This window comes from Rhipicephalus sanguineus, chromosome 3 (genome assembly GCF_013339695.2).
Source record: "Rhipicephalus sanguineus isolate Rsan-2018 chromosome 3, BIME_Rsan_1.4, whole genome shotgun sequence".
In the NCBI taxonomy this organism is placed as follows: domain Eukaryota; kingdom Metazoa; phylum Arthropoda; class Arachnida; order Ixodida; family Ixodidae; genus Rhipicephalus; species Rhipicephalus sanguineus.
The window spans coordinates 144,650,622-144,664,293 of record NC_051178.1 but is presented as its reverse complement, the minus strand read 5'-3'; the positions used below and the strand labels follow the sequence as shown (position 1 = coordinate 144,664,293).

The 13,672-nt window shown below is 45.5% G+C and overlaps 1 protein-coding gene across 1 annotated transcript in view; it reads right to left on the bottom strand.

Annotated features, from left to right (window-relative positions):
- Positions 1-13,672, bottom strand: part of LOC119387347 (unconventional myosin-Ie) — a 164,536-nt gene that overhangs the window by 11,164 nt on the left and 139,700 nt on the right. Inside the window, exons 2-3 of the mRNA XM_037654702.2 lie at positions 8,963-9,050; positions 8,197-8,286 (exon numbers count right to left, since the gene is read on the bottom strand). Of these exons, the coding sequence (XP_037510630.1) occupies positions 8,197-8,286; positions 8,963-9,050 (178 nt within the window). The remainder of the gene's footprint in view (positions 1-8,196; positions 8,287-8,962; positions 9,051-13,672) is intronic.

Below are 13,672 nucleotides of genomic sequence, written 5' to 3'. Positions count from 1 at the left end.
TCGTATATAGGAATAGGCGTCGGCAATTGGGAAACTTGCAGCAAGAGAGAGCGAGCCGCGAACTTGCACTTAGGCGAGCGAACCCTACGCGCGGAGTTTGCGAAGGCAGTCTTTTGTGGGAAATTAAGTGGATGACACGGCAGAGGTCCGAAAGGGAGAATGTTAACGAAACACAAAAAAAAAAAAACAGCAGCCACGTTTCCCTTGCTCAAAGAAGTGTGCAATTTAAAGTTTACGCCACCATTCGCTGGCTGAAGCCAACTTTTACGGCATCCAATATTCAGCGCGAAATAGAAGGACGCAGTTTTTAAGGGCCTTGTGTAGCGCTAGGAGCCACGTGAACGTATATAGGTGCAAAAGCTGCACCGCAGTTTCGTAGTATACTGCCCCCCGCGCGTCACGCCACATGAATCACGTAACATGTGAGCGCTTAAAACTGCTTATTACGAAAGGATATGCCACCCCCCCCGCACACACACACACACACGTAACTATCATCATCATCATTACAGGCCTGTGTCACGCAATTCGCGTAATGTGACACCTGGTGTGACACTACGCAGCTGCAACGCAACGTGTGAACCTACGTAGTAGCACAGATGAATTACTCTCCCCGCAATAACGATCCTAATCAATCGATACTGCCGAAATTAAAAAAGACACATATTTCGGTTTGTGGCGTCGCGTCTCGCAGTCTGTCTAGAAACAACCGTCTGCTTTGCTGCTAAACATGGAGATTATAAAGAAAAGAGGTCAACTTTGAGTCATGGTGTTGTCGGGAATTGTATCCAAAATACGTTCCTTATTGTCTCTCTCTTGAACACGGCGCTAAAAAAAAAAGAGAGAGAGAGAGACACGAAATTAGAGACTTGATGTAATCAAGAATTGCGCCCGTTGCTGGAAGCGCCTTGGTGCTTGTTCACGGAGATTTCATGTCACGAAATGTCCTCAAGGCACTGTGCGATGCGGTGTAGCTGTACATGTTAGCTTTATCGTAACCAGCTATGTTATAACTTCATTTTGAACGTTTAGTTGTTCACTAGTTTTGCGTCTTTGCTTTATTGAACGTCCGTAATGCGATGTCGCAGCCTAATGAAGGTGTCAGAGCCGAAATTCGCTTGGCGGAACTGTTTTACGGTCAATGTATACTGCCTATAGACATCTTTATGCGTATCTTTTTGACCGTCTTTAAGATGACATTTACATTGAAGTACATGAGGGAGGTAGCGTCGCATAAGGAAAAAAATCGATGACAGTGAGACTCCAGGCAGAAACATACACAAACTTACACAGGCTACATGTATTCTACCCTACAGCATACAAAGATATGGTTGGCGTGGTCCATGGTGTGGGGCCACACCAACTCTCTTCCACATCACGTGGGAGTGTACACTACATAGCGAAGAACATGACAATATAAACAATACAATGGAACGATGGGAGGCACTGCTGTTCAGCCTGGCCCTTCAAGAGCAGCTTATGCTGGTCCAAAGGGCAGAGAGGATGGCAACGGCCAGCGGAGCCCTGGACTGTAGGGGCCTCGACCATTGCCGACGCCCTGCCTTCAGGCGCAACACAACTTCTAATTGTGCAATTAAAGTTTATTTTCTCTCTCTCGATAACAGCATCAGCTATAGAGTACCCGAAAAGTCCCCGGAAAATACACACGACGCACTTTTTCTTTCAAAACCCAAGCATGGCTTATAGACATGTTCAAATGTGCTATGTATGGCAACAACGCCATGTACATGATGAACGTCGCTGTTACCATGGGATGCACGTCGTATTTCTCAGCGCAGTAAACAAGACGCTGCACGCTCCACGAAGCTCAGCTCAGCGTAAGCGTATCGATTTAAGCCGAGCTACTGAATGAAGCCGGAAGCAATTTTTTGGATACCTCTAACTACAGATTCATATAGCCCGAGCAGAAATAAATTGAGGAAGCGCAGACGCATTCCGCCAGCGAGGGTTGTACACGCCAATTACGTAAAAGGAAGCCACGAAGAATGCTGGCCGCTGGCGTGTCACGGCAACAAAAGAAGCTTGTGTCGTCGCAAGCACACCCGGGCCTTTCACTGTGCGTCATGCCCGTGTTGTGGCCACCCAGAAAAGGAAGGGCGATCAATGCAGGCCGCGTCCTTGTCGCAAAAGCGTCGCATATCGAGTGATGGATGAAAACAGGAAAGCCGTTGCTCTCGACCTTCTGATGTCATAGCGTGACGTCACAGCACCCGCGAACGATCATTGAGGTATAGATATAGGAGGAAAGCTGCGTGCGTACTTAAAGCGTGCCGCTGATGAACACGGCGCACACTGCACGCCATACAAGTCAATATACGAGAAAGTCACGTCACCCGCCACGGCGGTCTTAGTGGTTATGGTGCTCGACTGCTGACCCGAAGGTCGCGGGATCGAATCCAGGAGGCGGCGGCCGCATTTTCGATGGAGGCGAAAATGCTTGAGGCCCGTGTGCCTAGATTTCGATGCAAGACCCCCCGGTGGTCCAATTTTCCGGAGCCCTCCACTACGGCGCCCCTCATAATCATATCGTGGTTTTGGGACGTTAAACCCTAACAATTATTACTAAGAAAGACACGTCAGCCTTGGCACGGGTCACTCGAACGCAGATCTTGTCTGTAGGCCGTTTTAATTTAATTTAATATGTGCCACTGTGTACAAAATTTCGGGCTGTTAGCGTTGCTATGTGATAGCTACACATGTGCTATACTTGATGTTTGCTTGCGCTTCTCCTCGTTCCGCCGCGAAACCGCAAGGTTTGCTTGCATTGATGACATGATGACATGTCTTACGAGGCTGTAGCTCTAGGCATTCGTCCGTCTGAAGTTACGCGCATTAACCTAATTACGCATTTCAGGCAACAGCGAGTTGATACAGCGGACAGGAATAACGTAACTATACATTCAATGACGTCGTCTCTCTTTTCTGTATTAGTGGGCACGTAGAGCCGCAGACCTGACGAATGCTTCGGTAAAACGCGTCGATTTCGGCCACAGTGAACTATGAATACGTCCTAAATAATACTTACTTAAGGTGCGACGCTTTGTCTGACGTAATGAATGTAGTGTCCAAGCAAATAGCAGTGAATCACAATGAGATATTAAAGAAAGAAAGAAAGAAAGAAAGAAAGAAAGAAAGAAAGAAAGAAAGAAAGAAAGAAAGAAAGAAAGAAAGAAAGAAAGAAAGAAAGAAAGAAAGAAAGAAAGAAAGAAAGAAAGAAGAAAGAAAGAAAGAAAGAACGAACGTTGCAGCGAGGCAGGACAGGAGAAACGAAGCTATGCAGACACCTTAGGCAAGAAAGGAACTCGGGATTCTCGTTAGAGTTAAATGACAGCCACGCACGAAAGTTCGAAAAGGCGGGCCACTGAAATGGGCCCCGGAGAAACGCGCTTGCGCAATTTAACTGGGCAGGTGCCCATTCAGTAGCCAGGAATAGCGCTCAAACGGCCAGGTACAGTATAAGGTGCGCACCGCTTGAGACCTATACGCTGAACGCGCGCAACAAGAACGCCCCCGCACGCTGTGTTTGCCTCTCAACAGAAACGGTTTTGAGAAGAAACGCGGGTAAACGAAGCACGTCGCCCCGGCAGAGGTCACGTCATCGCTTTCCCAATCTCCTCTTCTGGTCGCGTTTCGTTCCTTCGTCCCTTCCTTCTACCTCCGGCCGCTATTAAGGTGACTTGTTTCCATCCCCGCCTCTCCCGTCCGGTCTACCTGTATTCATTCCTCTATACGTTTTCTCATTCGCCCATATGTTTCAAGGCAAATTTAAGAAGGCCTACGCATCGCCCTTCTCAATTCGCATCCACTCCCCCTCCCCCACCTGCCTCTCTCTCTTTCCCTCCATCAGAGACGACCTCTGAAAACTGACCAGACCAGAATGAAGGTTTTCCGAGATACGAGAAAAATAGACGGACCCTCTAGAGGCGGACGTTCCTTTTTTTGTATGGTGCGTAGAAACAGCTAGAGATGCAAAACGAAACAACGAGTATAGAGATGTTGACGTACGAGAAAGAACGAATACGCAACGCTCTAGAGGTCGAAATTCCGCGGAATAGATAGGAAAAAGAAAAGAAAACGCAGCGGGGTTTGAGAGTAAATGACGGGTATGGAGCTCGGGGAACGCATAAGACAGGGGCGAACCGGGATAGCCGGCCACACGTGAAGCGAATGCTATGCATGAATGGACCTCATCGGATTGCCCTTTGATGCGAGTTTCCGCAATCGGCCAAAAGGAAACAGCATAAAGACGAGAAAAACTGAAACGAAAGATTTTTGTTTGTTTTTTGAAGAAAACATAGAAGACAAAATAAGGGCGAGACGTACGCCTCCGTTCCGCATATTCTACCTTCCTCCCCAAACGTGCGTAGTACATTCCGCCTCTTCCCACGTCCCTCGGCTTATTCCGGCGAGAGTTGCGGGAACCGTGTGGGATGGGGTTTATATTATACGAGAAGGTTCAGGGCGGCATATATATGGGAAGAAGACCGCCCTGGGAGCTAACCTTTCGCTCTGATATCCCGAACGTGAAAGAAGCAAGTCGAGCGGAACGGAGGCGTGAGCGCGAGCGACGGGACCTGCAAGCAGGTGGAGAGAACGAGAGACAAAGGAAGCCGGATCCGATAGAAGGCCTATAGCCCGTCAAGACGCGTAGAAGGCGTGAAACTAGAAGATAGGCTATTGTTGAAATGTGGCCGAGAATTTTTCTTATCGAAGAAAAGCGGGAAAGATTGCGAAATACGTGAAACCGCGGTTCCCTAACGGCTCGCTTATTAAGTACCTATAGTGGTGAAAAATAGAGGAAAATGAAATAAACAGAGAAAGTGAAGTCATAGAGTTGGGATTGTAAGCATGAATCGTAACCATAGGCGCGCGCGCGGGAGGGGTTCACCCTTAGTACCTCGTCCTTGCCAGCACGAAGATCACGTGCGTCGTGACGCCAGCAGGCAGAAAAAAGAGCGTTCCACACTCGCCGTCATGGCTACTAGCGGTGATGAACAACACTCGTAAGTTTAAATGCACATATAAAGCCGATAAATTAGACGGGAGGATGACCGCCCCTGTAGCTCAGCGGTAGAGCATCGGACGCGTTATTCGAAGGTCGTAGGTTCGGTCCCCGCCGGCGGCAAGTTATCTTTTCGTGCCCTTTACTTTCTTCACATTTACATCATAATTACTAGAAATAACATCCCCTATACCTTCCTTGGCTTTTTTGTCTGTTAGAGATAGCGAGGAGGAAAGAGGGAACAAGTAATACGCGCACACACATCAGTGTTCACCGCATACACACAGACAGTCACAACGGAGAAATATTTGACATCGGTTCCTCTGCGAGATGTTAAAAAAGGCTTGCAAGGACTGGCTCCAAGGTATCAAGAACTTGCAGAGCGCATTCAGCTGACGGAGTTGTCATTCCGTTGAGGAGAGTGCGCATCGTGGTCATGAGAGACCTCAACACAGCGAGGACTTGTAGGTTCTTGTCGTGGCAGTCATCTGTGGACGATGAAGCACACTGCGGGGCATTCTGCATCGGCTCTTTATGAGTGCGCAGTGGTGGCAGCAAGGGCCACGCGACATCCGCCGCCGCTTTCAAAGCTTCTGCGTCTTTCCGGCTCTCCAATTGTGATGCATTGGATCTCTATTCTTTTTTTCTCCCCTTCCCCCTCCCCCCGTGTAGGGTAGCAAACCGGGTATAACCTGGTTAACCTCCCTGCCTTTCCTTCGCTTTTATCTCTCTCTCTCTTTTGTCTGTTAGTTCTAATTAACTTTAAGTAAGGTAGTATGTACAGTAACTAACTTCACTCACTTCGCCCCCAATAATGGCGAACCCTGCACATGTCTAATGCTCGTAACTCAAAATTACGGTGATACGTAATTTTGAGTTACTGCTATGAACGCGACAGTTTAATAACATTAACTATGCATTCTGTTGAGTGGTGTGGTGTGTTCGATGCACGATCTGCGTCCGCACGACCTACGCTACGCGTGTCATTACATTTTTTCATTCTTGTATATCAGGAGTGAAATGACTACGCCTGCCACCATGCAAAGCGCGTTCGATTCATTAAAGAGCATCGCCACAACGTTTCTAGATACACAGCCGCGCCGTAAATAAGCAATAAAGTTAACAGAAAACAAGAAGAACAACGACCAGAACAATAACAACAGAAGAAAAAAAGACGAAGTGAGCAAAAGGGAGTAATCTTGGCAATGTGAGCGCAATATATACGCAGTGTAGTTCTTTTTTTCTCCAGTGCACAGTGAGGCCAACATAAACGCCTCCACGTGGCGATGATTAGAAGAGTGGCGCAGTTTGATCAATATCCCGGAACAAGGCAGAGAAGAGAAAACAAGCCGAGCGAATATGAGTGTCGGCAGTGAAATATCTCGCGGTCAGGAAGGCGGCACAGGCAAAAGACGTTGAGATTGTGAGAAGCTGGCGAGGCGAGCCAACACGCGCGTAAGCGATGAAAGTATGGAAGAGGGCACGTATTTTTTTAGATACCTGCTACGCGTTATGAGTTAAGAATAGAAGAGGCGGATATATATGGTATCTAGTGAAGCATCGCTATAACAGAGGCACCGCCGTACAAAGGGATACGTTTTCTCTCAGGACCGCGCCACCAATGCATAGATAAGTGAGGATAGGACAGAGCTCCTCCTTTGCTTAATACCGCGGATCGCTATTAGATTAGCCTCGTGTGCGATGTTTCCTCAATCCTTCCTTTTTTTCACCTACAGGCGTTCGCGGAAGACGTATGCGTGAGCGCGCGAGATTTATTTTTCGCCGAGGCGGTGGTTCCGCTTGCCTAACCATACGCACGCACCTTCGACACGCTCTCTCAATTTGAAGCGAAAAGCCCATACGTTGTCCATAGGGCGTGCCAGCGTACGCTCGCTTTAAGTTTGTTCTTGCCGCGGCCGTTGCGTCGGTGTAGTGCGCGTATTTACTGTGGAACGAGGGCTGCAGCCAGCCAAAACGGAGAGTGGTATAACCCCCCAACCCTTATATCTTTTTTTGCCGAGATGCGGTTTCTGGAATCTCCACGCCCAACTCGCTCAAGCCGTATCCCAGTTTTGTTTCATTCAAGACTCTTTCCTTCATTGCTCTTCGTCGCGGACTTTTTTTTTGTTTTGTAGCAATATTCTGCGCTTATCTTTTTTCTTTTCTAAGAGAATTTAGGCTTTTCCTGCATACGTAAAGGTCACCTATACTCGTAAGAAAGACGTGTGTATGTGGGTATATGCGTGTGTGTGAGAGAGGCAGAGAGAGAAGAACAAAAAGGGAGAGGAAGAAGAAAAGACAGAGGAGGAGCGAAATGGAGAGTTGCAGTGAAGAAGACTTCACGGGCGATCGAAGCTGCTTCTTGCCGCGCCCGACCGACGACAGTTCACACCAAATCAATTATTGGGGATCCGAGAATTCGCGCGGGGCGCTTACAGTATTCGCTAGAGCTTGGCGGCGGGTAACGAGTGGATAAACAGAAATTTTTAAGCCACTATTTCGCTGCACTACGCCGACATGGCAATAACGACGCCGGCTGCTGTATAGCTTGGCCCTAGATATTGAATGAATGAATGAATGAATGAATGAATGAATGAATGAATGAATGAATGAATGAATGAATGAATGAATGAATTGAACCCTTATTTGTGCGAGTGGCAATTGCTTCAAGGCTTGTATAGAGTAAGAAGAAAACCGTGTGTTGTTAAGCAAAATACAACACAGCGACAACCCCAGCGACAACCCCAGCTCCACCTCTTTGAAGCGACATGCCCGTGAGGAGAGCAGAAAAGAAACAATTACGGTATATAATCAGATGAATTCTGCGACGTAAATAATGTACTAGCAGCGCACAGATCGAATGAAGTGGCCTGGCAAATGAAACATTGTCAAACGACTTCCATGTTTGAATACTGAAAAGTTGTTTTTACAGCTCCTTAAGACGCACGGGATGTCGTGCCGTGCGATCACTTTGGAGCGTTTGAAGGCTTATTGCTGTGATTGAGGGCTCTGAAAGGATATTACTCCTGTTTTACACCTGTGCTGTCGGCGCGGAAGGCAAAAAAGAAAACGAAAAAAAAAAACACGAAATGTGTGTCCAGTGGGCTTGTATGTTTAGCCGCTTATTCTAGCGTCCATAGAGTTGGCTTTATTCACGTATATATAATACTCACAAAGCGCGAGGAATTGTTGTTCCTGACGGTCTTGGCGTTGCCGAAGGCCTCCAATATGGTGTTGGATTCCAAGATGACATCTTTGACGTGCTGCAAATACAACGCATACACTTAAATACGACATTCAATACGGACGAATGTACTTAAAGAAACAGGCGGTGGATCGTGATGCACGCGCTGTACAGGTACAATACGTGCTTAGGGGCATTTCATCGATTAATTGCGAACTTTGTTCACTAAAGCGAAACCCGCCGCGTAAACGACAGTTATTATGACAAAGTGACCCTTCCCTAACGGGGCGACCAATTCGTAGACGTATCTTTATGGAAAGAATCCGTTTGTATGCGCTGTTTTCGCTCATTGAAGTTGGATTTGTTGAATTGGTACAACAAGAATAAAGTTCTTGTTGTACCAATACTAAAGTTGGTCTAAATGTACAACATTTAGAAGAACTTTCACAGCGAAAGGAACAAGGCCCGCGCCGTCTGTAGTGCTCCTTACTAGGTCACGTGATACCCGACGTCCGCGCCACAAGTATTTCATTCTGTTCAGCAAGAGCAAAGCAAACAATTGGAAATAAAACCAGCTAAGTTTTCTAGGGCTATCTCTACGAGTGTGCAAATGCCAGTTATATTAACGATCCAATGCCGAGATACCTTCCAAAGCGAGATTATATGTGGCTCAGCTCTGGAACATTTTGTAAGGCAAGTACTCAGATCGATACCAGATTCTTTACGCTATGTCTTAAAGGTGTGAGGCCTCCTACCTGAACTCTTGGTCCTCCACCGGATACCTGGGCGATGTACGCCATGATGTACTTGGCAGCCACAGTCTTCCCGGCACCGCTTTCACCCCTGCGCAAATAAGCAGAAGAGCAGCAAGAACATCAGTGCCAACATATAAAAGATCCGCGACATACTCCTAATCGATACCTAAGAATACGCACTCACGCGTACCAGTTCATACATACATACATACATACATACATACATACATACATACATACATACATACATACATACATACATACATACATACATACATACATACATACATACATACATACATACATACATACATACATACATACATACATACATACATACATACATACATACATACATACATACATACATTTACAACTCTGTTAATCAGTTCTCATTCAAGGAGAAAAATAAGCCGAAGCGAACCTGAACCGAACTGTCAGTTGAAGTTAGAACGCACTTTTACATTGCTGTCATAACATACGCTATCGGAAGAAAACTACATTCCCAGCGATCGTCTGCGTAAAAACTTCCTTCAGTGGTTAACGTAAAAATGCTCAGCCATTAAGCAACAAACCAAATGCCCTTCTCACAACCCCCCCCCCTTTCCAGACACCAGCCAAAAACGCGGCATATGCATCCTTCTTCACTCATTTCCAAAAAGCGTGTTATAAGCAAAGTGTGCGCGCCATTTAGAACAGCGTGCGTCAAACGCTGTTTCTATCAAACACGTCAGAACCGATTTTACGTCCAGCAAGCCGGCAGGCACAGGCAGGCACACGAGGTTTACCCTCGGTTGTATTCCTTACGAGTTCAGCAAGCGTGCTTTTTAAAGAAAGTGTCTTGGAAACGAAATAAGCGTATCGAAGTCAAAATCAGAGATAGGGAAAAATTACACGACGCGTAAACTCTCATGGCTAGGCAGCTCTTGAAAGCTAGCTGCCTAGCCATGAGAGGGGTTCGCGAAAGCGACGCGCATAACGGGGGCGTTAGCGACGATGGTCGACGATAAACAAGTTTCTTTCTTTCTTTCTTTCTTTCTTTCTTTCTTTCTTTCTTTCTTTCTTTCTTTCTTTCTTTCTTCTTTTCTTTCTTTCTTTCTTTCTTTCTTTCTTTCTTTCTTTCTTCTTTCTTTCTTTCTTTCTTTCTTTCTTTCTTTCTTTCTTTCTTTCTTTCTTTTGATCCCTTTAAGTTTGAAGTTCGTGGAGAAACGAAAAGAGAAATCGGAGGGGGAGGTGGGGCGAAGAAGCCGAGAAACGTGGGTAAACAAAGGGCAAGAGTTGCGTGAGACAAATTATGCTTACGCCCCCGGAGGACTCCGTACGGAGAGCTCGTGCGTGATTTACTGCACGCACTTCATGATTGTACTCGGGACGCATTAATACCCGCCTGCGATGCTTGCTCCTCGCCCTGCTAAGCCAAGCCGAGCCAGTGACAATATCCAAAGTGTTTTCCACTTTTGTCTCGCTCGCCGCTATTCGTTTGTTACGATATAGCTAGCTGCGTCAGCCACTAAGGAAGCGGATAAAGAAGATTCAAATAATAAGAAAAAGGTAGGAGGTCGGATAGTGCTGAGATCAAAGGTCGATGTAGGTGAACGTTATTCGCTTCTTATTCATTCGTCCTTACTCCTCTATGCAGATACCGCAGCTCGTGGCGACACGTTCGTATATCTAATAGTGATGAACACAAATGGCTCGGAAGAAGGTTAATTGATAATAACGCGCGAGATCATAGATAACCAGTAGAACAAAAAATGCGTATGATGTAGGCCTACACGTCTTGAATGATCAGTAATTTATTTATTTACCCGTTGTTTATTTATTGGTATCGCATTTCAGCGCATGCTTTCGCAGTCTGCCCGCTCACGTGTTGTTCACCTGGTCACCAATATTCCTAAAGGCACGCAGACCAAATGCCTGTCTACATGCCAACGTACAGTGATCATTTATTTATTTATTTATTTATTTATTTATTTATTTATTTATTTATTTATTTATTTATTTATTTATTTGAAATACCCTCAAGGTACATACAGTCCTATAGAGGGGAGGGGCAAGTACACGATCATATGTAACACGGAACAAGGTACGAAGAGAAAAACAAACAAACAAAGAACAACAGAAAAAACGTAACAATCAATCAAGTGAGTACATTATCAATGCACAATAAAGACAAAAAGTAAATGGTAACATCGACTTAAACACTGGTCATACAAAACGTACCGCTCGATTGAGTAAATCAGGTATGAATCTGTAATGATAAGAAGAGAAAGTACAAGGGCACGAGCTCAGAGCATCAAACAAGAAGAGAAAAAAAAAATGAATTTTACAACTCTAGATCATGTTCACAAGAGCACGTTTGAAAAGAATTGGATCGCGTATGTTCACTATAGATGATGATAGGTTATTCCATTCGAGTGAGCTTTTGGGTAGGAGTGACTGTGCGCACGCGACAGTGTTACAAAACGAGACCTTGACTTTATGACAATGATCCCTACGAGCAGATGTGATCGGTGGTGGCTGAACAAAGAGTGATCGGAGAGACGCATTGTGATAATATATTTTATGGAAAAGTGAAATGCGACCTTGCTTCCGCCCGAGTGGCAAGTAGTGGGATGTTAAGAATGGCTTTCATTTCTGTTACGCTTGTTGTACGATGATAGTTGGCTAGTATGAAACGGACAGAGTGATTTTGCACTTCTTCAGTTGCGTTAATTAATATGGATTGATGTGGATCCCAAACCGATGATGCATATTCTAGTTGAGGACGAAGGTACGTGGTGTAGAGCAGTAATTTTAGTGAAGATGGAACGAGAAAACGATTTCTTTTTATGTATCCCAGAGTACGGTTACTTTTGGATATTATGTGTTCGACGTGATGTTTCCATGATAAATCGTTAGTTATGTGGACGCCAAGGTAACGGTATGCTGCGACAGATTCGAGATTGAAGTTACTAATCATATATGTTGGGCATGCTGCGTGAGAACGTGAACTCTAATGTATTTGCATTTCTTAGTATTCAGCTCCGTGCGCCAAGTGACGCACCAGTTATGGACTTGGTTTAGATCAGACTGTAGATTAGCGACATCAGAGGTAGTAGTTATTCTGCGATATAGGACACAGTCGTTGTTTCAACTACGACGCAGTCGTAGTTGAAAGTATAAAAGAAACGGTGTAAGCATAAAGAAGAAAAAAAGTGTGTCCCTGTCATAAAAAAACAAACACAACATTAACGATTGCTCCCAGTTGGTTCAGTGATGTTCTGAGGTGCCTTCTTCTTACTTTATACTATAGTCAAACTTCGTCCTCTATCTCACAGCCACACATAAAAGGCTCTTTGTCACGAAGGTGAGCTGCCTAAAGTGGCTTTCGAAGTGGGATAACAGCACGCTGATGGGACGACACCAAAGTTGCCTGGAAAAAGCTCAGCGTTGAAAATAAGTTCACTGACACATCAGAACTCGAAGCAACAAGACATAAAAAAAAAGTTTCGAGTGCTTCACGAGAGATTGCTGCTGCAGACGCTTCTCGTGAAAGTATGCGCGCGTGGGACAAAAGGCACCGAGGCACGCAAAGAGTGACGAAACGATGATGCGAGGTGATAGAAAAAAAAATAAGAAGGAAGAAAATCGTGCCATCGCACAGAGGCAAAAGAACGCACTTCAGCTGAGAGAACAGTTAAAGAGGCGGCGAGTTCGCCGGAGTTTAACCACGCGGTTGCAAAGATGCTGACGCAAGCGTCAGCATCGAAGATGGAGGGGCTCACACGTGGTTAAGGAGATGCGCAAGAATACATATGCGCGCACACCGGAACATTTTGTTGGAGTACTTCAGTGGCTGTAAGGAGCCGCCCTTACTTGCTTCCACAAAATACCGGGGAGTGTCATTAATGGCGGTGTACCAACGATAAAGGGTAAGTAAAAAGTAAAAAGAAAGGACGCAGCGATTTGTGTATATACATGGTCCAATGTTCTTCTTAACATAAGCTTTTCTCCTAATCGTCCCTCGTTGATGTGTCGTTTCTTGATTATCGTTTATGCAAGTACAATTCGCGACGACCACAATTTTACCGTTTATGTTTTAAACGTTGTTGATGGTACCAAAAAAAAAAAAAAGTGGAAGAAAAAGGCAGACTCGGTCTTGGTGTTTGGGAGCTTGTCAGAAAAATGAGACAGGCTAGCAAAAATAATGGCAAAAAGCATACTTAACTCAAGCTAACCTAAGTATTTAAGCGCGAACACACACAGCGATGTAGAAGCGGTGTTTACGAGCGCCGCTTGAATACAAGTACTGCTCTTACTTCAACTATGCCCCACCATGGTGGTACAGTGGTTATGGTGCTCGACTGCTGAGTCGAAGGTCGCGGGATCGAACCCCAGCCGCGGCGGCTGCATTTTCGATGAAGCAAAAATGTTTGAAGCCCGTGTACTTAGATTTAGGTGCATGTTAAAGAACCCCAGGCGGTTAAAAAATTCCGGAGCCCTCCACTAAGGTGTCTCTCATAATCATATCGTGGTTTTGGGACGTTAAACCCCGGTTATTATTATTATTACTTCAACGATGTTGTTTCCGGATGTAAAACAGTAACACAGTTAAGATGGTTACAAACTATTTTCCTTTGCACGTTGCGTCCGGTTGGTGCTAGCTTCACTGGACTGTTGATTGATTTCCTGCAGACGAATCTCGCTAGATACAACACACTTCTCTTC